The sequence below is a fragment of the Theropithecus gelada genome, chromosome 7b (assembly GCF_003255815.1).
Source record: "Theropithecus gelada isolate Dixy chromosome 7b, Tgel_1.0, whole genome shotgun sequence".
Taxonomy (NCBI): Eukaryota; Metazoa; Chordata; class Mammalia; order Primates; family Cercopithecidae; genus Theropithecus; species Theropithecus gelada.
Window position 1 is genome coordinate 22,663,642 of NC_037675.1, and position 25,863 is coordinate 22,689,504.

The 25,863-nt window shown below is 41.4% G+C and overlaps 1 protein-coding gene and 1 pseudogene across 2 annotated transcripts in view; one reads left to right on the forward strand and one right to left on the reverse strand.

Moving 5' to 3' along the window:
* CHD8 (chromodomain helicase DNA binding protein 8) overlaps positions 1 to 25,863 on the reverse strand; it is a 68,989-nt gene that overhangs the window by 17,490 nt on the left and 25,636 nt on the right. For both annotated transcript variants that reach the window (XM_025391892.1, XM_025391894.1), the window contains exons 3-18: positions 24,385 to 24,756; positions 23,289 to 23,674; positions 22,177 to 22,291; positions 13,330 to 13,512; positions 13,179 to 13,247; positions 12,582 to 12,637; positions 11,953 to 12,070; positions 10,558 to 10,641; positions 7,159 to 7,296; positions 6,007 to 6,128; positions 5,614 to 5,857; positions 3,865 to 4,041; positions 2,791 to 2,934; positions 2,279 to 2,534; positions 508 to 718; positions 78 to 273 (exon numbers count right to left, since the gene is read on the reverse strand). In XM_025391892.1, the coding sequence (XP_025247677.1) occupies positions 78 to 273; positions 508 to 718; positions 2,279 to 2,534; positions 2,791 to 2,934; positions 3,865 to 4,041; positions 5,614 to 5,857; positions 6,007 to 6,128; positions 7,159 to 7,296; positions 10,558 to 10,641; positions 11,953 to 12,070; positions 12,582 to 12,637; positions 13,179 to 13,247; positions 13,330 to 13,512; positions 22,177 to 22,291; positions 23,289 to 23,674; positions 24,385 to 24,756 (2,871 nt within the window). The remainder of the gene's footprint in view (positions 1 to 77; positions 274 to 507; positions 719 to 2,278; positions 2,535 to 2,790; positions 2,935 to 3,864; positions 4,042 to 5,613; positions 5,858 to 6,006; positions 6,129 to 7,158; positions 7,297 to 10,557; positions 10,642 to 11,952; positions 12,071 to 12,581; positions 12,638 to 13,178; positions 13,248 to 13,329; positions 13,513 to 22,176; positions 22,292 to 23,288; positions 23,675 to 24,384; positions 24,757 to 25,863) is intronic.
* LOC112628718 lies at positions 17,727 to 18,076 on the forward strand (annotated as a pseudogene).

A 25,863-nucleotide genomic window follows, 5' to 3' on the forward strand; every position in this document is an offset into this window, starting at 1 on the left:
CTTTCTAAAAGATCCCATTCTTGTTGAAAAATCTCCCAAGTTAGGTAGTTACTCCCTAAGACAATGAATTCCTTTACCTGCAGGTCATTTTGTGGATTCCAGTCTGAATCAAAGATGATGCAGGTATCAGCAGCTGTAAGATTAATACCAAGTCCACCAGCCCGGGTACACAGTAAGAAGACAAAGCGGTCTGAGTCAGGTTTGCTGAAGCGGTCAATGGCAGCCTGTCGAAGGTTTCCTCTAACTCGCCCATCAATGCGTTCATATAAGTACCTGTTCACAGAAAAAAAAATATAAGTGGCTAAGCAGAAGTGGAGACCAAAACAGCAGGCTAGGATCAATACCAGTACTCCCATATCAAAGCTGGTCAAAAACCCAAGTTGAGAGTGAGAATCTTAAAAACTCCTGTTATTGCAATTCGTCAACTCTAATTAAACTCAGGCCCTCCTACTTTTTGCTGCTTTATGAGGACAGAGTAACCACAGGCTAGGATGACTCTTTTCTTACCTCCTCTGGATTAAATAATCCTCTAGGATGTCTAGGCAGCGTACCATCTGAGAGAAGATCAGAACTTTATGGCCACCAGCTTTAAGTTTTGGAAGTAACTTGTCAATAAGAACCAGTTTGCCAGCTGAACGCACCATGGCCTGCAGATGAAAGTCATGAGGTATAATATGGCAAGCTTCACGGAATTCTGTTAGGATTTTTTCTTCAGCACCTGCCAAAAGAAAACTCAAGTTAAATTGAGATCCAGTGAACCATATTAAGGTTGTAGTCTATTTAATCAAGAAAGCAAAGGGAAAAAAATGTAATTTAACTTTAGACCAACATTTCTCACACACAGAATTTCAGCACCAAAAGATCTTAAATCGGCTGGGTATGGTGGCTCACACCTATAATCCCAACACTTTGGGAGGCCGAGGCAGGTGGATGGATCACTTGAGGTCAGAAGTTCGAGACCAGTCTGGTCAACATGGTGAAACCCCGTCTCTACTAAAAATACAAAAATTAGCTAGGTGTGGTGGCAGAGGCCTGTAGTTCCAGCTACTCAGGAGGCTGAGGCAGGAGAATCGCTTGAATCCGGGAGGTGGTGGTTGCAGTGAGTTTAGATCGCACCACTGCACTCCAACCTGGGCGACAAAGCAAGACTCTGTGTTTAAAAAAAAAAAATAAGTTGGGCTCGGTGGTTCACGCCTGTAATCCCAGCACTTTGGGAGGCTGAGGCAGGTAGATCACCTGATGTCAGGAGTTTGAGACCAGCCTGCCCCATGTGGCGAAACCCTGTCTCTACTAAAAATACAAAAAATTAGCCAGGCGTGGTAGTGGGCGCCTGTAATCCCTGTTACTTGGGAGGCTGAGGCAGGAGAATTGCTTGAACCCGGGAGGCAGAGGTTGCAGTGAGCCGAGATCACACCACTGCACTCCAGCCTGGGTGACAAGAGTGAAACTCCATCTCAAAAAAAAAATAAAAATAAAAATAAAAATAAAAAATTTAAATCATCCTTCGTTGTGTCATACAAAATATGCCAAGTAAGGCAGGCCTATGATAATTGGGTAAAAAAAGATGTAAATATGTGGACAAGGACTAAGATGGAACACACTACCAGCACCCAAAAAAGAGACAGAAACAGCAAAATGGAGGGTGGATGAGGACATTTATCCAAGGAACACAGTAACTTGAGATTTTTTTTTTTTTGAGACAGGGCTAGCTTCAAACTCATGCGCTCAAGCAATCCTCCTGCCTCAGCCTCCTAAGTAGCTGGGACTATAGGTACATGCCACTGTGTGGCTAACCTGAGCTTTTATTCATGAAATTCTAAACAGCAAATACTATTTAATTTTGGAGATTATGCAGGATCAAAGGGGTAGAAAGAACTAGAGGAAAAACATTCCAAATAAGAATTGTTTTTATTTACTTTATTTGGAGACAGGGTCTCACTCTGTTGCCCAGGCTGGAGTGCAGTGGTGCGATCTCAGCTCACTACAACCTCTGCCTTCTGGGTTCAAGCGATCCTCCAAGCTCAGTCTCCTAAGTAGCTGGAACCACAGACGCCTGCCATCACACCTGGCTAATTCTTGTATTTTTTGTAGAGGTGGGGTTTCATCATGTTGCTCAGGCTTAGAATCTCTTTTTAAAAAGGGGAACCATTTCCCATTCCTCAGTCCCCACCCCAAATTAGGTTGGATGAGTCAATGCATTCACTGTCCCCAAGGAGTATCATCTAGAAAGTAAACACAGGTACTCAGAAGTTCAGGTATATACCAAGAATTCCCTCACCATTGATGAGATATGGGTGGTTGCAGCACTTGCGCAACTCCATCATTGTGTTAAGTAGATTAGGCATGTTGGTATGACCTGCCCCTTTGGAAAGGAAGGAGAAATTCTTCTCCAAAATAGCCCGATAGTATTTCTTCTGGATGTTAGTCAGCTCTACTTCAATAATAGTTTCCTGTTTGGGTGCCAAGTTTTTTTCAACATCCTCTTTGAGTCTTCTCAGCATCATTGGCTTAAGAATGGCCTGTAGCTTTTGAACCTGTAGTCCATTACAGACAGAAAAAGAAATCAATAATATGAGGGCAAACATTCTCACATTATGTAGAAACATGGAAAAATTACAGTTTTCCATTATCTAAGAAATGTATACTTTGGATGATGCCACAAATGATGTAGGCACAAGGTTATAAGGAGTTCAGAAAGGCCCTTGAGATACCCATGACAACAGATGTCTGCCTTGTACAAACTTCATCTTTTTTGTCCTGAGTTAGTACCTCATCAGATAGATTTCTTACCTGTTCCTCTGTCTTGAGATCCCCAAAGTCCTTGAGAAACTCTGATTCTGAGGGAAATTGTGACGGTTCCAAGAAATGAAGCAAGCTAAACAGTTCTTCTACAGTGTTTTGCAATGGTGTTCCTGTGAGTAGCACTTTGTGTTCCTAGAAATTGAGGAAACAAAAGAATAAAATTAAAAAACATGATGGACTTCTGGGGTTTCCTACCAAGTATATAATCTTTAACAGATATAACCTTTAATTTCTTTATCTGTAAAATGATGAGAATGGACCAGATCACTGGTCCATTAACTTTTCTTCCATTTCTCCCCTTTCGATAAACACAAAGCATTCAAGAAATCCCTCTGACATTAATGTATTGAGATAACATAAATATTATAAGCAAATTTAAAAACAGTAATTCAGATCATGTTTATTCCAATTACATATGTCTCTCCATATTCAACTCTCCACAGATATTCTAAAATCTGCTGTCCTCTAGGGAATGTAACTGAGCTGGATTAAATATGGTCATTAATTTGCTGCTGTTCCTATCAAGGTTCAGCCCTAGGCCTGCCTTATTACTTGCCAGAACAAGAATGTAGCGGAAGTGACACTGAGTTTCAGAATATTGCCCTGAGACTACCACACAAAGAAGCTCAATCTGGCTTATGGAGGATGGGAGGCCATGTGGAACCCAGGGGCTCCAGATAAGAACCAGCATCAACTGCCAGCTGCAGCAATACTGACTCCAGGCAACAGCATCCTAAGAACCAACTAGCTGAACTCAGCCTAAGTGGTTGAGCTAGAAGATCATGAAAAATATACTTGTTGTAGGACATTAAGTTTTGGAGTATTTTGTTATGTAGTAATAGGTAACCAATATAGTTTCCTACCTCTCCTTCTAAACTTCCCAATTCTAAAATGTATGACTTTTACATGATTTTCAGGTTACCATTCCCATGGGTCATCCCCACTGTTCAATACTAAGATTCAGACTTTTCTTCTCCTCTGCTAAACTAGGGTTATTTTAATACCACAAGGAATTAAGGTGAGTTCCAGTTGTTTCTGCCCACAAGTCAGTGTGGAACTCACCAGGTCCATGTGCTTGAGACTATCAAGCAGCTTGCAATTACGGTTTTTCAGTCGATGGGCTTCATCAATGATAACACAACGCCACTCAATTTCACGAAGCTCAGGACAATCTGACAAAATCATCTCAAAAGTGGTGATCAGAGCGTCAAACTTGTATGCGCCTGGGATGAGGCGTCCCTAAGCATGAAGGCAGTAGAGTCAGAAAAAACCTAAAATGTATCTAAATGAGGAGCTCTTCTGAATTACTTGTCTATATTAAGGCATGTTTAATAGGAAATACAAACTGCACCACCACCCACCTCCACCGCTGTTTATCTTCCTGAAAAATAGTGCCATATCACTGAATGTAAGAAACATTGCTTCCTCAACATATTCAGCTTCTTGGGAAAATGACAGACTCATTGAATGAGAGGCTAGACATTTTTTACTCTGCTGTATGCCTAGCTCATGTATCTCTGCCCTAGATCTTTTGTTGATTAACAATGAAATCCACAACTGCTGGACAATGCTGAAACATACAAGATAATAAAAATGAAAATAGCTAATACAGAACATAATATTGGCTGATGTCTAAAAATTGACAAAAGAACGAAATCATTTTAACAAAATTAAAAGCTGCAAAACATGACGAGAAGATTTGATTTGGTAGAAATAAAAAAAAGAAAACTAATAGTAGAAAAACCATAAAATTCATGCTAATACACGATAGGTAGTTCCAATTTTGTTTTCAAATTTACACGGAAAATTGGCCGGGTGCGGTGGCTCAAGCCTGTAATCCCAGCACTTTGGGAGGCCGAGACGGGCGGATCACGAGGTCAGGAGATCGAGACCATCCTGGCTAACATGGTGAAATCCCGTCTCTATTAAGAAATACAAAAAACTAGCCGGGCGAGGTGGCGGGCGTCTGTAGTCCCAGCTACTCAGGAGGCTGAGGCCGGAGAATGGCGTGAACCCGGGAGGCGGAGCTTGCAGTGAGCTGAGATCCGGCCACTGCACTCCAGCCCGGGCGACAGAGCGAGACTCCGTCTCAAAAAAAAAAACAAAAAAAACAAATTTACACGGAAAAAGGAACTGATCTTTTTCCTTTTTTGAGACAGTCTCACTCTGTCGCCCAGGATGGAGTGCAGCGACATGATCTCGGCTCACTGCAGCCTTTGCCTGCTGGGTTCAAGCAATTATCCTGCCTCAGCCTCCTGAGTAGCTGGGATTACAGGTGCCCACCACCACACCTGGCTAATTTTTATCTCTTTAGTAGAGATAGGTTTCACCATATTGGCCAGGCTAGTCTCGAATTCCTGACCTTAGGTAATAAGCCCACCTCAGCCTTCCAAAGTGCTAGGATTACAGGCATGAGCCACCACGCCTGACCATTTAGAAAAAGAAACTGATTTTGATGAAAATTTCAGGAGACTAAAAAGGGGAAAAGAAATAAGCTCACCACCACACGGATTAAGTGGCTAAAGGAATTTAATTTCTATAAAATACTGTGATTACAATTCATTGATGCTAACAAAATTCTACTTAAAATGTGTATGTTCACAAATAAAATCAGAATTTCTACTGATCAAAGCAAAGTCAAAAAAATGCCCTGCACACTGCTATATAAAAATGCCTTAAACCATAGGCATTTTTCCATAGGCATATTTAAGACTTTCGATAAAAATCTTCTATTCATATATAGCCCCTAAAATACCAGGTACCTTGGCTAACTTTCTCTAAGCTATAGTATTCCCAAGACATACAACTTACCCGTGAATCTTTGCAGTACATTTCATACTGCTGGATCATCTGCCTGCTGGCCAGACTGCCATGGTACACAATAGTGTTCATTTCTGTCCATGTATTAAATTCTCGCTCCCAGTTAGTAATTGTGGACAGTGGGGCAATGACCAAGAAGGGACCATGGATGCCCACATTATATACTTCCTGCAAGAAGGCAATGGACTGAATAGTTTTGCCCAATCCCATCTCATCAGCCAGGATGCAGTTCTGCCTGCAGATTCACCATGGGAAAAAAAAAACAGTTAAAAGATACTATCTTTAAAAAAATAGAGTATGTAGGAAGAAATTGTTTCAATAGAAAACAAATAAAAATAATCCCAGAACTAAGCTTACATCTTATGGGCCCATTCTTTCCTTTACCTGTTATACCAATTAAAGAGCAGCCAATTGACCCCTTCCAACTGATATTCCCGTAGCTGGTTTCTGTTTTTATATTCATGTGACAGCTCCAATTTCTTCCAGGCACTTGCCTGTGGACGATTCTAAAAAAACAAGATGTTTGAATAAATGGAGTGGAGACACTAAAAAAAGGTAAGACTTAACTAGGTAAGTTCTAATAGTTAAAGTCAATTCAAAACAACATTGTTTGGATTAAAACATGTCAAATATATTTAAATTCATGAGTTCATAACGTTACTTTATGGGTCCCTAATGATCACAAATGGCTGACAACATCACAAAACACAACCTGATGGAAGTACACACCACCATCTATGAAGCAGTTACTGGCTTCCCTCTCACATCTGATCAAGCCTGTAGAATAGTGATGTCTAACAGAGCTTTCTACAATGTTAAAAAACAAACAAACAAAACACATGGCTAGTGACTACTGTATTAGACAGCACAGCTCTAAAATGTTTTATTGGACAGTGTTGCTCTAAACCTAAGCATTCATGTGAAATATCAGGGACAGCGAACATGTAAAAAAGTACCAAGAGTAATGTAATTAGCAAACTTCAGCCTATGGAAAATCCTACAAAACAAATCACCTGATTTCTTCATGAGACAATTATAATGGAGGGAGAGGAGGAGATCAAGGGGGAGCTTACAAGAAACTTGAGACATATTAACTGATAGCAATATATGGACCTTATTGAGAACCAAATTTAAATAATTTAACAAAAATTAGAAGACAATCAGGGAAATGTATGCAATGACTGGTACCAGTGACTTGATGATATTAAAGAATGATTACATTTTTTTAGGTGTAATAATGGTATTATTTCTTTTAGCAAAAACACTGTAATATTTACAGATGAAATAAATGAATCTGGGATTTGATTTAAAATAACCTGGGAAACGAGAATTAATGGGTAGGAAAATATATGACATAAGACTAGATGTGTACTGATAATTGTTAAGTGGGTGATGGGTACATTATACCATTTCTTCAATTTTTATATATTTGAAATTTCCATAATAAAAAGCTAAAACAACAAAAATTTCCATAGGGGAAAAAAAATTAAATCATTTCCTATGTAGGTCTTTATACTCCAATGCAAATATACTTACCACCCTTTTGAGTTCTGGGTGTCTTGACTGAATCCGTTTAAATTCTCGAATCTTGCCCTCATCAACATCTTCTTTTAGCTCCCATGTGCTATCCTCATAGGGCAGAGAGCACCATTTCACCAGGTAGTAAATAACAGGCTAGGAGAGAAGAAACCAAAGCCTTAAGAAACTGATTCTGTGTTCTCTGCGCTGGTTAAAGAATAAAAATTTGATTGTAAAATCAGATCACGAAGTATCAGTACCTAAAAGCTGTTGAAAAAGTCAGGCCAAACACACCGACCAAAGGTTCACCTTCTAATACACTATATGGCTTTGATCATTCTTCAAAGCAATTTATCTGAATCTGTTCTAAAAGGAAATTTCTACCCACTAGTTTCTAGAACACTAAGCACTAAAACAATATCCTCATCAACTAAACAGACAAAAAAAAAAAAAAGGCTAATCTTTTCCTATACCATGTTGAAATTAAAAGACATGTTTCTGTGCCATACTGTTCTCCTGGAGCCAAATTTGACACAGTGGCAGCTAGGCTACCTTTAGGATGAGGACTATCAGCATATACTGGCTTCTGGGCCCCTAGAGCTCAGTGCAGATGCACCTCAAGAGCACCTATATGGTGGTAAAGAAATGTCCTTGTGAGCCCCAGGAAGCTAGGAGCTAACAAGAATTTATCACCAAAAAGAGGTAATAAAAGTAAAGAAGAAGAGAAAATGCTAAAAAGTTCAACTACAGTAAGTACTAGTTTATGTAGGTATTCCACTGAAAGTGAAGGAGCAGCCGGGCGCGGTGGCTCACGCCTGTAATCCCAGCACTTTGGGAGGCCGAGGCGGGCGGATCACGAGGTCAGGAGATCGAGACCATCCTGGCTAACATGGTGAAACCCCGTCTCTACTAAAAATGCAAAAATTAGCCGGGCGAAGCGGCGGGCGCCTGTAGTCCCAGCTACTCGGGAGGCTGAGGCAGGAGAATGGCGTGAACCCGGGAGGCGGAGCTTGCAGTGAGCCGAGATCGCGCCACTGCACTCCAGCCTGGGCGACTAAGCGAGACTCTGTCTCAAAAAAAAAAAAAAAAAAAAAAAAAAAAAAAAAAAAAAAGAAAGTGAAGGAGCAGTGACTAATGGTAAACGGCTCCTATTTTCACTATTCAAGATGATCACTGCACTTACTGCATCTCCATTTTTGGCTTATAAAGTATAAAGCAAGGATTAGATTGGGCCTAGTGTAATCAACAAGAATCTCTAATTATCAATTCATAGAAAACTTAAAATAGCCAAGAAAATATGTGAAAGTGCCTCAACGTAGTCACAGATCTTGAATCTCTGGAATTGATCCAGCTGCTTGCTCTTTTACCTTTTTCTTTAACATAGTAACTCAAGTCACTCTCTATATAAAGCCATTTGTCCAGGTCACACATTTCCAGCATAATATCTATGTAATATTTATTTCCACCATTAGGTAATATAAAATGGACGACAAACTTATTTTGCAGAGGGGGGGAAGATGGGTATATAGAATAGTATTAGCCAATACTGGGAGCATAAATTATAGTATTAGAGTATGAAAACATTATCATCTGTTATGTCATTTGCAAGACATTCCAAAGGGGCCTAACTAAAGGCCAATTGCTTTTAGAAGGGTAGGTATGATAAAAAGCATAAGACTGTCAAGGCTGGAAAGGCTGAGATCCTGAAAAATGATGAGAATTTAAAAATAGCTAACAACCTGCCCTAAAATCCAGCCCATTCTCCACTCAACTCACACAAACACATACACGATACTACCACCCCAACTTCAAAAGCAGAATATGTTATGTGAAGCATGCTTGTTCAGATTTAAAGACAATGAATTATACTGGGTCCTGGATATCTAAGATTCTGACTATCTGAGTGAACCTGAAGACTTATAAAGTAGAATAAACTTTGGAATTTAACTCAGAGGTCCTATTAGAATGATGTATGGGAGGATCAAGACACTTGAAAAAGTCATGAAAAAGCCCAGTTCACCCACTCAACACTAACATCTTAAAAAGGTTCTGCTGTTCTCTACTGGGTTACTGTATAAAGCGTCAGATGTGATAAAAATTTTCTTTATGACCCTGCTAAGCTAAACCAAAAAGTCCTACTAGAAGTAAAAATAAAGTGACAAATTCTAAGAAAATGATGGTTTATAGCCTAAAAAAATTTAGAAGTAAATTTAAAAGAAGAATTCACTGGTGGCTAAGACCTAGATGACCATTTAAAAATGAAAAAGGTGCCAGGCATGGTAGCTCACGTCCATAATCCCAGCACTTTGGGAGGCCAATGCAGGGAAGATCACCTGAGGTCAGGAGTTCAAGACCAGCCTGGCCAACACGGTGAAACCTCGTCTGTACTAAAAATATAAAAACTAGCTGGGCATGATGGCACACACTTGTAGTCCCAGCTACTCAGGAAGCTGAGGCACGAGAATTGCTTGAATCGGGGAGGCGGAGGTTGCAATTGATGAGCCAAGATCACACCATTGCACCCCAACCTGGGTGACGGAGTGAAGACAGTCTCAAAAGGGGGAAAAAAAAAAAAAAGAAAAAGCAAAAAGAAAAAACTTAACTAATTACAATACAGATTCAAATGTAGATCTGGTTTTTTTTTGTTGTTTGTTTTTGTTTTTTAATTGAGACAGAGTCTCACTCTGTTGCCCAGGCTGGAGTGCAGTGGCATGATCTCAGGTCACCACAACTTCTGCCTCCCGGGTTCAAGAGATTCTCCTGCCTCAGCCTCCTGAGTAGCTGGGACTACAGGCGTGCGCCACCACACCTGGCTAATTTTTGTATTTTTAGTAGAGACGGGGTTTCACTATGTTGGCCAAGCTGGTCTCGAACTGCCAACGTCATGATCTGCCCACCTCGGCCTTCCAAAGTGCTGGGATTACAGGTGTGGGCCACTGCGCCTGGCCAACAGATCTGTTTTAATGACAAATGAAGAGATATTTAACTAATGGTGAGTTCAGGAAGTAGCCCATTCTCAAGAACATGATTTGTAGAAAGCTAGGAGTGAGCCTGTACAAGTATCTTTATATTCATAAATTTAGGAATTTGTGAAGTATCCCCTTCCCCTGCCCCACACCCCACCTCCAACTGTATGTCAAGAGTCTCCCATTTAAAATACGAGGAAAAATGAAATCAAGGTGAATGACTTTTCTGTACTTAGCTTCTACATGTTTGACTTTACAGAAAACTTTCCTTTTAGCATCTCTCCCTACTCCCTTACCTCCCATTATCTTTCAAAGGATTCCACAGAAAAATTTAGAAATACCTTTTCAGTCCAAGGGATTTTGCAGCCACACCTGAAAAAGAAAGGACTGACAAACCCACCAGCAGAAATATAAGAGGATGGTCACATTACTCCATGCCTCAACAACTCACCTCCCCATTGTCCTTGTCAATACTGTGAGACTCATCCAATATCCTATCCACCTCTACGTAATCTGGATTAAAGGGCTCTTCATCCTAGATGAGTTATGAAACCAAACAATAAGACCAAAAGATCACTGTCCAGCAAACCCACTCTTCTACCTCACCTTTAGCAGAGAATCCTACTTCAAAATTTTTAAAGAAATTAGAAGCTACCTGATGGGCATTCCCCTTTTTCATAACATCAAATCCTATGAATTTACCGGAGTCTATATCCAACGTCTCACCTGTTACCAGTGAGTGTCTCTTTCTAACAGAGGTCATTCTCTCCATATATGCTCTGGTGTCCATTGCTTCTTGTATTCTTAGAAATCCCTCTACTGAGTCATTGCCATAAATACACGTATATGTTCCACATTTCAAATTTTAAAATAAGACCTCCTTTGATTCTACATCTCCCGCAATGATTTTTCTACTCCGCTTTATACCTAAACTTCTTTTTTTTTTCTTTTGAGGTAGAGCCTTGCTCTGTTGCCCAGGCTGGAGTGCAGTAGTGTGATCTTGGCTCACGGCAACCGCCACCTCCTAGGTTCAAGTGATTCTCCTGCTTCAGCCTCCCGAGTAGCTGGGATTACAGGCGCCTGCCACTACACCCAGCTAATTTTTGTATTTTTAGTAGAGATGGGATTTCACCGTGTTGGCCATGCTAGTCTCAAACTCTTGACCTCAAGTGATCTGCCTGCCTTGGCCTCCTGAAGTGCTGGGATTACGGGCGTGAGACACTGCACCCAGCGCCATACCTGAACTTTTTCAAGGGTTTAAACACATGCTATTTCCATTCCTTCATCTCTTTCACTTGTCCATCCATCCCACTTTTTCTTCTACTTGCAACATACAACCAAAACTACTCTTATCAAGGATGAACACTGCAAATATAACAGACATATTTCTTCACTCATCTTGCTCCAGTGTTTATCAGTAAACCTGGATATTGGAAATTAAAGCTCCTTTATCCCTATTTCTAATCACATTGGATTAGAAATTTGAGAAAATAAATGTTCTCTCTTAATAACAGGTCTACAGAAACCATCAAGAGCTAAAGATAGACATTAGAGGAAGAATGCCTCAAGTGGACCAGCAGTCAGTGTATCATCAGTTTTGAAAATACTTCATGTGCACTGAGGAAGTTAATTTCAAAATACCCTATAACTAATAAATGAACCATATTTAAACCTAAGAAAACAATGCAACGGCAGTTAAGTAAGGAAAGTCAATGACCAAAATTAAAAGTTTACACCCATATATACAAACCAATTACAAGTATTTTGAAGAATCAGCTAAGGCTGACAACCCCAGTAATTTGTGCTTCTATGAAAGAAATGACAGGCAATACCTCTTCCTAATTACCTCATGGAAGAAGTGTCTCATCTGAGCCATTTTGGTTTTGAAGCGCTTTAATTTTTGATGGATCCTCTTATCCTTCTCTAGTTGGGAGATAGTAGCCCATTCACAATGCAGATAGGAGCTAAGGGGGATGGAAAAATCCAGTCATGGTGCAAGTAAAAGAAGGTGGCAGGCTACTATCTGAAATTTTGGGATTAGTCGGAAGCAGACATAACAAATATAGGCTTAAATTGGGAAAGAGTCTCTTAGGTCAGTGCTTCTGAAACTCTAATTTGTATACAAACCACAGTGCTTGAAAGCCCACATTTCTAAAAAGCACCCAAGTAATGCTAATTCTGCTGATCCACAGAAGACCATATTTTGAGTAGCAAGATCTTAGTGCTAAACTAAGGTAAAGAGAATCACAAGACATTTTATCAGGAACCACCCTCACTCCACTTACCTACAAGGAAATAATAAGAGTCATGTCAATTCCTGAATTTCTCTCTGAATAGCCATTTTTCCCCATTGAAAATAGCAATCTGGGCTACCAGACTATAAAAAAGGGACACATTCCCATCCAGGATACCCAGGAGAACTTTTTACCACCCTGTGGAATTTGGGGTGACAAGCTTTTTGCACAGATAACGTACTAGTTCTTGTACTTGACAAAGAATTCTTCTGCTTCAGTATATTGTCCAGAAGGAAGCTAAGAAAAAAGAAATAAATTAGTTACTAGTCCCTTATTGGTAAAAGAATGAACTTTTTAATTTTAACCACACATTTCAGAACTTCACACCAATAATCCCTGAATATATTAATAACTCAGAGATTAAGGAACTAGTCTGGTACTTCAATAATAGAGGCCTGATAGCTGGAAAAAGTAAGCCTTTACCCACTCTAAACAGATAAATAAAAGAAGCACCAGTAAAGCAGTTCCTGTTTTCTAGCTAACTTTCCCCCATGATCTCTCACAACTAGACCCTAGCAATATATCTGACATCCAAAGGTGCTCATTAAATAAAGCCTGTGAACATAGCATTACGGGTTAATATTAAGACAGAGAAGAGCCAGGCGCAGTGGTGCACAATGGTAGTCCCAGATACTCAGGAGGCTGAGGCAGAAGAGTAGCTAAAGCCCAGATGTTCACAGTATGCTATGATCATATCTATGAATAGCCACTGCACTTTAGCCTGGGTAACATAGTGAGAATCTGTCTATTAAAAAAAAAAAAATTAAAAAGCCTTCACCTCCTTCTTCACAATCCGCATAGAAAGCACTTTGTCTACAATGGCTGCATCTTCTTCACTGGGATTCTCCTGCAGCAAAAGATGGAGTCAGTCAACAGATGATTGTGATCAGCAAGGCAATCCTCTGAAATTACTTGAGTTTACAGCTTACCACAAAGAACTGCATGGAAGGCAAAGTCTCGCCATCTGGTTCTTGCACTGGTTCAGGGAGGATAGGCTCAGGTTTTATGGGACCAGTTACATCGACCTCTTCTTCTTCTTCATCATCTGTGATCTTTATATCCAGGTCCTCTGTATATTTTTTTCGCTTAACTTGGCGGTTTGAGCGTCTCTTCTGTAAAGCACAAAGTAGTTAAGAGTGACTGGTTAGGTCTCTCACAGAGAAGTCTTTTAAAATTATTTGCTCGTGGTCATATACTTAGATTTTACTCCAAAATTTTCATGAAAAATCAAACCAAAAGATGATAAGGAGATTATCTGTCAAACAATGTGATTTATTCTACATATTGATCATATATTAATTTGCTTAACTGCGTTATGAAAGGCCAAGAATCCACTGAGAAAAACCTGTCCACTAGTGGCAAGAAGCTCTGGGAAATCAAAACTGGATTCTCAGGCTGCAGGGTGCAATACAACTCACACTAGAAGCAATCCGGAAGTGCAAAGGTGCGAGAATATTTTCTTTCCATTTTTTGCTTTTTTGTCTTAGTTCTAAAGGTTTTTTGTTTTAATAAACAGAATCCACTGTATGTACTGTTCTGCCACTTACTTTTTTACTTAATGATATTTCCTGGAAATGTTTTCCATATACATTTTAGATTTACCTTATTCTTTCAAGTGGCTGAATTAAACATTTTCTAATTAAGTAATTTAAGTAACACTTCCAGCTCATGATAAAAAACTGGGAAGGAGGCCTGGTGTGGTGGCTCATGCCTGTAATACCAGCACTCTGGGAGGCTGAGGCAGGCGGATCATCTGAGGTCAGGAGTTTGAGACCGGCCTGACCAACATCGAGAAACCCCATCTCTAATAAAAATACAAAATTAGCCAGGTGTGGTGGCACATGCCTGCAATCCCAGCTCCTCGGGAGACTGAGGCAGGAGAATCGCTTGAACCCAGGAGGTGGAGGTTGTGGTGAGCCAAGATTGCACCACTGCACTCCAGCCTGGATGACAGACCAAGACTCCGTCTCAAAAAAAAAAAAAAAAAGGCCGGGCGCGGTGGCTCAAGCCTGTAATCCCAGCACTTTGGGAGGCCGAGACGGGCGGATCACGAGGTCAGCAGATCGAGACCATCCTGGCTAACCCGGTGAAACCCCGTCTCTACTAAAAAATACAAAAAAAAAAACTAGCCGGGCGAGGTGGCGGGTGCCTGTAGTCCCAGCTACTCGGGAGGCTGAGGCAGGAGAATGGCCTAAACCCGGGAGGCAGAGCTTGCAGTGAGCCGAGAGCCGGCCACTGCACTCCAGCCTGGGCGGCAGAGAGAGACTCCGTCTCAAAAAAAAAAAAAAAAATTGGGAAAAAAGAAGAGATAAAATTATTTTTCAATTATGATTCTCTCTCTGGAAAACCTCAAAGAATCAAATGAAAGAACTACTGAAACTAGTAAACTTGAATGGTATAAAACTAATTTTTAAAAATTATTTCTATGTATAGATATAATCAACCAGAAAATATAATAAAAGATCCCATTTATGAAAACACAAAGATTAATTATCTACAAAACTAAATTGGCTGGGAGTGGTGGCTCACGCCTGTAATCCTAGCACTTTGGGAGGCCGAGGCGGGTGAATCACCTGAGGTCAGGAGTTTGAGACCAGCCTGGCCAACATGGTGAAACCCCGTCTCTGTTAAAAATACAAAAATTGATGGGCATGGTGGCAGATGCCTGTAGTCCTAGCTACTCAGGAGGCTGAGGCAGGAGAATTGCTTGAACCCAGGGGGTGGAGGTTGCAGTGAGCAAACCTGATTAGTATAAAATTAATTTTATACCAATACAAATATAATTTTATATTTAAAAATTTTATATTTTTGTTTTCACCCAAGAGACTGGCAAAAATCAGCAAGTTTGATCAAAATATTTTTAAATAAGAATTCATACACTTTTGGTAAAAGTACATAGGCACGACTTTCATGGAGAAAAATTTGGCAACACCTTTTGACCTATCAATTCCACCTCAAAGATACTATCCTATAAATTTGCCTATGTGCACAAATCTCTGGAGCATTACTTGTGGGAGTAGGAGACCAGAAAAAACCTGAAGGCCCATCAACAGGGGACTGGTTCAATAAATTATGCTATAGCCTTAAAACTGAATCATACTATAGAACTATTAAAAAAGAGTGCAGGATGGATGCAGTGGCTCACACCTGTAATCCTAGCACTCTGGGAGACTGAGGTGGGAGGATCACTCGAGCCCAGGAGTTCAAGACCAGTCTGGGCAAGATAGTGAGACCCTGTCTCTATTTTATAAAAAATATAAAAATAGCTAGATGCAGTGGCTCACGCCTGTAATCCCAGCACTTTGGGAGGCCAAGGTTGGCAGATCACAAGGTCAGAAGATCAAGACCATCCTGGCTAACACAGTGAAACCCCGTCTCTACTAAAAATACAAAAAATTAGTCAGGTGTGGTAGTGGGCGCCTGTAGTCCCAGCGACTCGGGAGGCTGAAGCAGGAAAATGGCGTGAAGCCAGGAGGCGGAGCTTGCAGTGAGCCGAGATCACGCCACTGCACTCCAGCTGAGGCAACACAGCGAGACTCCGTCTCAAAAAAAAAAAAAAAAAAAGTATATATATAGATATATACACACACACACACATATACGTACGTATATATATAAATAAAAAAGAATGGGGTAGATTGATAATACCAAATGTTGAAGATGTGTATCAACTGGAACTCTACTGGTGAAGTATAAAACGACATAATCACTTTGGAAAACTTACAGAGTCCTACAAAGTCATGTTTGTATATTCATAAAGTCAAATATTACTGAAGAAAAAAATAAACTACTCATTTATTTAGCATGGATGAATTATCGAAAACATTATGCCTTTCTCACTGATGTGTGGGCAGAAGAAAAAGAACAGCAAAAAACTATGCTGAAAGAAGAGAGACCCAAAAGTACATACTGTGTGATACTACTTAAAGTTCAAGGCCAGGCATGGTGGATCACACCTGTAATCCCAGCACTTTGGAAGGCCAAGGCGGGCAGATCATTTGAGGTCAGGAGTTCGAGACCAGCCTCTCCAACATGGTGAAACACTGTCTCTACTAAAAATACAAAAAAATGAGCTGGGCATCGAGGTGCACACCTGTAATCCCAGCTACTTGGGAGGCTGAGGCACAAGGATCACCTGAGTGCAGGAGGTGGAGGCTGCAGTGAGCCGAGATCACACCACTGCACTCCAGCCTGGGTGAGAGTGAGACCCTGTCTCAAAAAATAAATAAAATAGCTGGGCACGGTGGCTCACACCTGTAATCCCAGCACTTTGGGAGGCCAAGGTGGGTGGATTACGAGGTCAGGATATTGAGACCATCCTGGGTAACATGGTGAAACCCTGTCTCAATTAAAAATTTTTAAAAATAAGCTGGGCATGGTGGCGTGCACCTGTAGTCACAGCTACTCGGGAGGCTGAGGCAGGAGAATGGCGTGAACCCGGGAGGTGGAGCTTGCAGTGAGCCAAGATGGCGCCACTGCACTCCAGTCCAGCCTGGGCAACAGAGGGAGACTCTGTCTCAAAAAATAAATAAATATATAAAAAATAAATAAATAAATAAAGTTAAAAAAAATAGACTAAGTTAATCTATGGTAAGAGAGAGCAGAACAGCAGTTAGTTGCCTATGCGCTGGAGTGAGGAACTGAACTGACTACAAAGGAATACAGGGGAACTTACTGCGGTGATGATGAAAACATTTTCTTCACTTGGTGAAGTGACTTGGATAAATTTGTCAAAACTATACAAATAAAATTTGTGCATATTTTATGATATGTATATTCTACTTCATTTAAAAAAGTCTGGGAGGATATATAAACTAAATTATTTCTAGAGGGTATTTCTAGAAGATATTTTCTACTTTTTACTTTATATATTTCTGGATGACCGGATTTTTATCACATCCATCATATAGTATTCTTAAAATGACCTTTTTTAAACAAAAATTTAGGAAACACTTTAAACAAGTTCTTAGATTTGCTTTAAAATAATCCTGGGTGGGCCGGGAGTGGTGGCTCATGTCTGTAATCCCAGCACTTTGGGAGGCCGAGGCGGGCGGATTGCCTGAGCTCAGGAGTTCGAGACCAGCCTGAGCAACATGGTGAAACCCTGTCTCTACTAAAAATACAAAAAATTACCTGGGCGTGGAAGCATGTGCCTGTAGTCTCAGCTACTCCGGAGGCTAAAGCAGGAGAATTGCTTGAACCCGGGAGGCAGCGGTTGCAGTGAGCCAATATCGTGCCACTGCACTCCAGCCTGGGCGAGAGAGAGACTCTGTCTCCAAAAAATAAAAATAAAGAAAAAAATCCTGGGTGCTGTGCACTGGAGATCATGTCCGGGGATGGCAGCTGCAGCCAGACCCAGAGCCGGGCCATCCCTGCCACTCGCTGGGTGGTGCTGGGCAAAGGTATGCAGCTACAGCACAACCCCCCAGCCGCACACTCTTCAGCACCACCCCGGGAGGTACCAGGATCATCTACGACTAGAAATTCCTGGAGTGCCGGAACTCACCCATGACCAAAATACCCCCGAGAGATCTGTTCACCATTCCTGGGGTCACCAGCCCTGCCAGTGATGAGCTCCCAAAGGAAGCCAGCCAGAGCCACCTGTGCAATAGCCCAGAAGATAAGTGGGTTAAGTGGGTGGGCCATGAAGAATCGCTATTTGAGATGGACATTTAAAGGACCAGCCATCAGATCGCGCATTGCCTATAGGCCCCACCAGGCCTTCCTGGGAGGGATCACACCACCCAGGCCTTATGAAAGTTATCACACTGGGCAAGCGTGGGACATGGGGTCAGCCACCCCAGCTTTCTCTCCCTCTCTCAGGGTACCTGCCCCCTCCTCTTTGTGAAAACTAGCAGATTATCTCCTAGCGACCTAGTGCCTCTGCTGATGCGGGAGCTGCTGCCCCAAGGGGAGTGACCCCAGATAGCACACCCTGCAGCAGAGTGCCAGGAGTGCCAGGAAGTGGTCAAGAATGAGCCCTTCCTTCCAAATAATCCAATGATCGGCTCCTCTAGCCCTGAACCCTGAGCTCTGGGGGTGCAGCCATCCCTTCTTTAGGTTGATGTTTCTGGGAAAGCTCCCTTCCCCCTCCTCCCACAAGAGAGGAAATAAAAGCCACTTTCATTCGCCATAGGGCCAAAAGTTGGGCCCTGTCTGAAAAAATAAAATAATCCAAAAGGCGGGCAGGACTAGAGCGGAAGTAAGGACAGTGGGGAGTGAGTCATCTGTTGATAAATAATAAAGTGGGAGAATGGGAACATGGGACTTCATTAAAAATCTCCTTTTGTGTATGTCTGAAAATTTTCCTAAAAGAAAGTAGAGGAGGAGAATGGGTAGATCTATCTTTTCCACTAAAGAACAACCTCCAAGACATATCATTAGGGAAAACACACAGTAGAGAAGAGTAGGTATGGAATACTAATGTTTAGTGGAAGTAGAAGTAGAGGGTTCATGAAAGTAAGAAATATTTCCAGAAGGATATACAAGAAATTGGTAACAGAGGCTACCTCTGAGGAGAACTGGGAGACTGTGAAGCTGGGTTCTAGGAAACTTTTCACAGTGTCTACTTTATTGCACTGTTGTAATTTTTCTCACACACTTTTTTTTTTTTGTTTTGTTTTGAAATGGAGTTTTGTTCTTGTTGCCCAGGCTGGAGCGCAATGGCATGATCTCAGCTCACTGCAACCTCTGCCTCCCGGGTTCAAGCGATTCTCCTCCCTCAGCCTCCAGAGTAGCTGGGATTACAGGCATTGCCAACATGCCAAGCAAATTTTGTATTTTTAGTGGAGACAGGGTTTCTCCATGTTGGTCACGCTGGACTCAAACTCCCAACCTCAGGTGATCTGCCTGCTTGGCCTCCCAAAGTGCTGGGATTACAGGCATAAGCCACTGCACCTGGCCTCATATATGTATTTTTAAACTGAAAAATAAAATAGTAAATAGTCAGGTTAAAAAAATTTCACACAGGGCCAAAGGATAAAAAATCAAAGTACAATAACCATGACCCACTTACCATTCAACCCTTCTCTTCAAAGATACACATTCTTATCCATTTCTTGTATATCCTTCCAGAAAAAAATTGATGCATATACATATATGTACACACACAGACACACATACATACTTTAAACATTAAAAAGAGATACTGCATGAATATTGCCAATTTTACTTAACTATTTCTCCACCAACGGACATCTAACTTTTTTGACATTCTTGCTATTGCAAATATTTCTACAATACATATATCACTGCATTCTTTTGAGAACATATTCATAAGGTAATTTCCTAGGTGCAGAATCACTGAGTGAAATGAAATTAACATTCTAAATTTTTCCATATATTGAAACACCAACTTGCCAAAAAGATTGTCCCAATTAACATTCCCATCAACTGTGTCTAAGTGTCTGCTCCTTAACTTCACTGCCAATATTGTCATTCTCACTTGTCATAGACTGAATTGTATCCCCCCCACCAAATCCACATGTTGAAGCCCCTAACCCCAGGACCTCAGAATGCGAATGTATTAGGGAAATTGGAAATATAGGGCTTTCAAACATTCACTAAGTTAAAATAAGGCCACCAGCTTGAGCCCTAATCCAATCTGACTAGCGTCCTTACAGAAGGAAGAAATCTGGATACACAAAAACACACCAGCGATGTGTACAAATAGAGGAAGGACCACGTGAAGACACAATGAGAAGGTGGCCTTCTGCAAGCCAAGAAAACCCTCAGGAGAAAACAAACTTGCAGACCATTTGATCTTGGATTTCTAGCCTCCAGAACAATAAGGAAATAAATGTCCATACCGAGCGCAGTGGCTCACACCTGTAATCCCAGCACTTTGGGAGGACAAGGCAGGTGAATCACCTGAGGTCAAGAGATTGAGACCAGCCTGGCCAACACGGTGAAACTCCATCTCTACTAAAAACACAAAAATTAGCTGGGCGTGGTGGCATACACCTATGATCCCAGCTACTCGGGAGGCTGAGGCAGGAGAATCACTTGAACCTGGGGTGGAGGTTGCAGTGAGCCGAGATTGCGCCACTGCATTCTAGCCTGGGTGACAGAACGAGACCCTGTCTCAAAAAAAAAAAAAAAAAAAAAAGAAACAAAGAAACAAAGAAAAAGAAAAGAAATGTCCATAGTTTAAGACACCTAGTCTGTGGTATTTTGTTATGGTGGTCCTAGCAAACTAACAGACCACTTTCTAAATTTTAGTAATCTCTGTGTATTTTGTATTATTAAAAATTCCCTTCATTGTTTTTAACAAATACTTTATTACTTTATTTGCATAATCCTCTAATCCTTATTTAACCTTTACTTAAAAAACAAGTTGTTTTAACAAATCACGTCCATTTTGTGTTGCTATAACAGAGTACCCGGGATTGGGTAATTTATTTTAATAAAAAAAGAAATGTAGCCAGGTGCAGTGGCTCCTGCCTGTAATCCCAGCACTTTGGAGGCTGAGGCGGGTGGATCGCTTGAGGCCAGGAGTTGAACGCCAGCCTGACCAACATGGCAAAACCCTGTCTCTACTAAAAATTACAAAAATTAGCTGGGCATGGTGGCGCACACCTGTAATCCCAGCTACTCAGGAGGCTGAGGTAGGACAACTGCTTGAATCTGCCATAAGGCAACAAATCAGAGATGGAAGCCTACAAATCAGAGATGCCTGCCATAAGGCAACAAATCAGAGATGGAAGCCTACACTTCTGGTCTGGTTTCTTTTGGTCTCTTCCAACGTCTCTCATCTTCAAAACATAGGAAGAAACTTTGTCCTTAACTACCCTAGTTCACAGAGTCAGAATCCTGAAGTGTAGAAAAGGTAAGCCAAAGGGATTCTTGGAGAGTTCGAAGAGAGAGTCAAGTTCTGACCCAGCCAGAAGAGCAATCATGCAGCATGATTTCATACGATTTGCTTAGTATTTGAAACACTGGAATTTGAGAAAATGAGTATTGCTTTTTTTCTTTGAGACAGAGACTCGCTCTGTTGCCCAGGCTGGAGTGCAATGGCACGATCTCGGCTCACCGTAACCTCCATCTCCCAGCTTCAAGTGATTCTCCTGCCTTAGCCTCCCGAGTAGCTGGGATTACAGGCACCCACCACCACACCCGGCTAATTTTTGTATTTTTAGTAGAGATGGGGTTTCACCAGGTTGACCAGGCTGGTCTCCAACTCCTGACCTCAGGTGATCCACCTGCTTCGGCCTCCCAAAGTGCTGGGATTACAGGTGTGAGTCATTACGTCCGGGCAAGTATCGCTATTTTTATAGTATCGCTATTTTTATAGTAATACGCTCTTTGCCTAAAAAAATAATTTAAAGACACTGACCAGTGAGAGGCCAAGGCAGGCAGGTCACTTGAGGTCACGAGTTCAAGACCAGCTTGGCTAACATGGTGAAACCTGGTCTCTACTAAAAAAATACAAAAATTAGCTGGGCATGGTGGTGCATGCCTATAATTCCAGTTACTCGGGAGGCTTCGGCAGGAGAATTGTTTGAAACCGGGAGGCAGAGGTTGAAGCAAGCTGAGATCGTGCCACTGCACTCCAGACCTGGATGACAGAACAAGACTCTGTCTCAAGAAGAAAAAAAAAAAAAAACAACAACAGAAAAAAAGACATTGACCAGGTCCATTGACCTTTTAGGCCTACGTCCAGTTTAGAAAAACCGAAGAAATGTGTATAGACTTACAATCTCTCAATATCTCCTTGGTTTGGTTAGCCATAATTAAACATGGTTTTTTTCTACTAAATTCTTTTGGGATCCTTTTACCTGAATGCTGCTTTCTTCATCTTCTCGAGGTGACTGTGCAGGCATGACTTCCACATCTGAATTATCAGATGAGGTATTACGTTTTCTCTTCTTACCCACTACAGGAGTGATGGTGCTAAAAAGGAAAAAACCAAATTCATTTTCAGCGAAGGCAAAGAAAATTTAGCAGTAAAAAAAACATAATTAATCTAAACAATCACATACAAAACTTCCAGACAGTCAATAGGACACACAGCTACTAAATAGGGTGTTTGAAAAAAAGAAGATATTAGGGTTTGTAAACCACTGACTGACCGTTATACCATATTTGACAAATCCTTATTACTGTGTTCACAAATATCTGAAGGAAGGTAGCACAAGATAGAAGAATAAATACCAGATTAAGATGCAGTTCCACTTCTGTCACTACAAGAGCATTAGTTTCATTATTTGTAAATATTAGAGAGATAATACTTGTCCTGACAGTTACTGAGGCTCAAATAAGAAATACAAAACTGTCTTTTAAAAGCTGAAAAATCCGGTACAAATATAAAGCATTATTATATTTGCACCCCAAAGCCTGAAGAATCCCAGAGAGTAAAAGCTAGTAAGAGAGGAGAAGATACAAGACATGGAAGGGAAAGAGAGGACACTCAATTATGACAAGATTATGTGGCAAGCCATCACTTTTCTGTCAACACTGCTAAAAGTTAATGGTAGATGCTAAAATCTCCAATTTACAGATGAAATGCAAGAACAGGACAGCTATGTCTCCAGTAGTTCTCTTTTTACTGATGTGGGTGGTAGGAGGTAGTGAGAAATCTCTTTCACAGTACAGTAATACAAAATCAGGACAAATATATGAATGCAGAGTCACAGCTTTTAAAGGTAACTCCCAACACAGTGACTATCTTTCCTGTGCCTTCGTGTTTTCCTCTTAAAATATGCTAATTTCAATTTTCCATTTAACAAATCCTGTAAGCATTAGGACAGAAAAAAGGAAGGTCTTATTATTTTCTATAATAGATCACCTTGAACTATGTAGCTAGTAAATACATGTAAGTTCCTCAACCCATTTTATAAATGAGTGCTCTGCCCTCAAATGTCCCATCAAAACGGCAAAGAGTACTCACTTTAGCTTACTCTTGCCCTTTGTTTTGGAGGTACCAGATGTTTTGTTCTTCTTTGGCTTTTCCTCTTTCAGCCTCTCCCCAGCACTCTTCTTCCTGCGTTTCTTCTCACCTTCCTCCTCTGGCCGAACGCTGGGCAACTCATCCTCATTTAAGACTCGAGGTATGTTCTGCTCACCGCGGGCACGGGCCCTCGCAATGGCTTCTGCTACAATCCGATTTGCTTTCTCTTGCTTCTTCTGGTGTTCCAATCTGCGGTTTTCCTCCATTCCTGTCTTTCCCCCCGAATGAGGAGCAGAGCTTGCTGGTGATGACAAAGCTGCCACTTCACTGGCACTTAGAACTTTAACTACAGAGAGCCCAGAAGAGGCCCCTTGGGAAGAGCCAGCCTATAGAAATAAAGACACTACAATTTCAACTTGCTTGTAGTTAAATGGCCTAAATAAAATCCAGCTGTGAAGCAGGGGGGCTAGAAACTAGTTCTTTAATCCCTCAAGAACCAAGCTCAGACTAAATCTTATTGAACCTACACCTATTTTTTAAAATGTATTCTTTTGGTGGGAGAGGGGTGAGAAAAAGCAAGAATTCTGCCAAAATAAACTTCAGTATCTTTTTGTTATGCTTCCATCAATACACATCTCCATTACTTCAGAAAAATTACAACTAATATATCCAATATCGGGCTCTGGCCTAACAGTAAAAAATTTCAAATTCTACACTTGGCCTACCTTTTATCTGCCTGGGGGGCGGAGGGGGGCGGGGGGGGGGGGGGTGGGAGGAGGACTGATCACTTATTTCTTTATATCCTTTCTGAAATATCATTTAAAGGATATCACAAATCATTTTCATTTCACAATAATATTAGGAAAAGACTGTAAATGGAACAATTCAAAAATACATACTAAATAACCTCATATCCCAAACCCAACAATCCCTCTCTAACCTTTTAATAATATAATTAAAATAAGGTTTCCAGGGATGAAAGAATTAAGTCTGCATCTCAGTTCAGAGATACAAAACTAGAGTGGTTACCGAGGGCAACAGCAATGGACTAAGTAGTTTTGTTTTCTTTCTTTTCCTTACTATGTAAGTCTCTCACCTGCGGCTGCAGTACCACCTTGACTGGTACTGAAAGTCTTTGTCCTGGGCTTTGTCCTGGTCCCATTATCTGAGCCTGCTGTACAGAGGACAGAGTCACTGGCTGGGTTGAGGGTGGCTGCTGGGGCTGTGGCTGCGATGATGGTGGTTGTGGTACAATCTGGATTTTTTGCTGTGGCTGCTGCACCTGCAGCTGGATAGTTACTACCTTGGCAGGCTGCCCTTGGGCATTCTTGGCTTGAGTCAGGGCTGCCAGCTGGTTGCCCTGTAACACTATCTTGCCTGGTAGACTCCCTAGCACAACATGCCGATGTCCTTGGGGACCTCCAGACTGTGGCTGCTGGAGGACCAGGGTGATGCGTTTCGATTCACCCTAAAGTGAAGAAAAGAAATTGCAAGAGGAGTATAACATTAAAGAATTGTATACTCTGAAATATTTACACCAGTTTTCTTCATCCTAGAATCATAAAAACTGTGGGTCAGAAGACACAGTACAATTCACTTTGTTCATCATCCTATCTGTCTTGATAGAATCTTTTTTGTTATTTTCAGAGACAGGGTCTCGCTGTATTGCCCAAGCTAGAGTGCACTGGCTATTCACAGGCACAACCCTACTGCTGATCAGCAAGGGAGTGCTGCCCTGCTCGTTTCCAACCTGGGCCAATTCATCCCTCCTTAGGCACCCTTGTTTCCCTTGCTCCTGGGAGGTCACCATATTGATGTCAAACTTAGCGCAGACGCCTGATTAGCATAGCACACCAACAGCCCAGAAATCCTAGGCTCGAGTGATCCTCCCACTTCAGGCTCCTGAGTAGCTGGTACTATAGGTGCATGCCACCATGCCCAGCTAATTTTTATTTATTTTTTTTGTAGAGATGAGGTCTATGTTTTCCAGGCTGGTCTCGAACTCCTGGCCTCAAGCGATCCTCCAGCCTCAGCCTCCCAAAGCGCTGGGACTATCAGCTGTCCTGACAGAATCTTTTCTATAATGCTTCTGCTCAGTAGGTATCAAGCTATGTTTTTAAAACTCCTGATGAAACGCTATCTTCTAATGCAGCAGTTCATTTATGGAAACCTATTAATACAAAATTCCTTATATTGAATTGAAATCTGCCTCCTTGTAGCTTCTTCCCACTAGACCTACTTTTTTTTTTAAAGATGGGGGTCTCACTCTGTGGCCCAGGCTGGTCTTGAACTCCTGGCCTCAAGCAATCCTCCTGCCTCAGCCTCCTGAGTAGCTGGGATCACAGGTGAGAGATATTGTGCCTGGCTAGTCCTACTTATCTCAATGCTGCGCCCCCACCCCCACCAACTCTTTTGGCCCTTTATTCAGATGCTAGAGCCTCTACCTTCTTACACTAGAAACTAACACTTTCACTGAGCAAAGTAGGAGGGGGACAATCTTAGTAATAATACAAGAAAGATATAAATAGCTCTTACAAGTCTTGCAAATATAAAGATAATTCTTCAAAGATGTTTC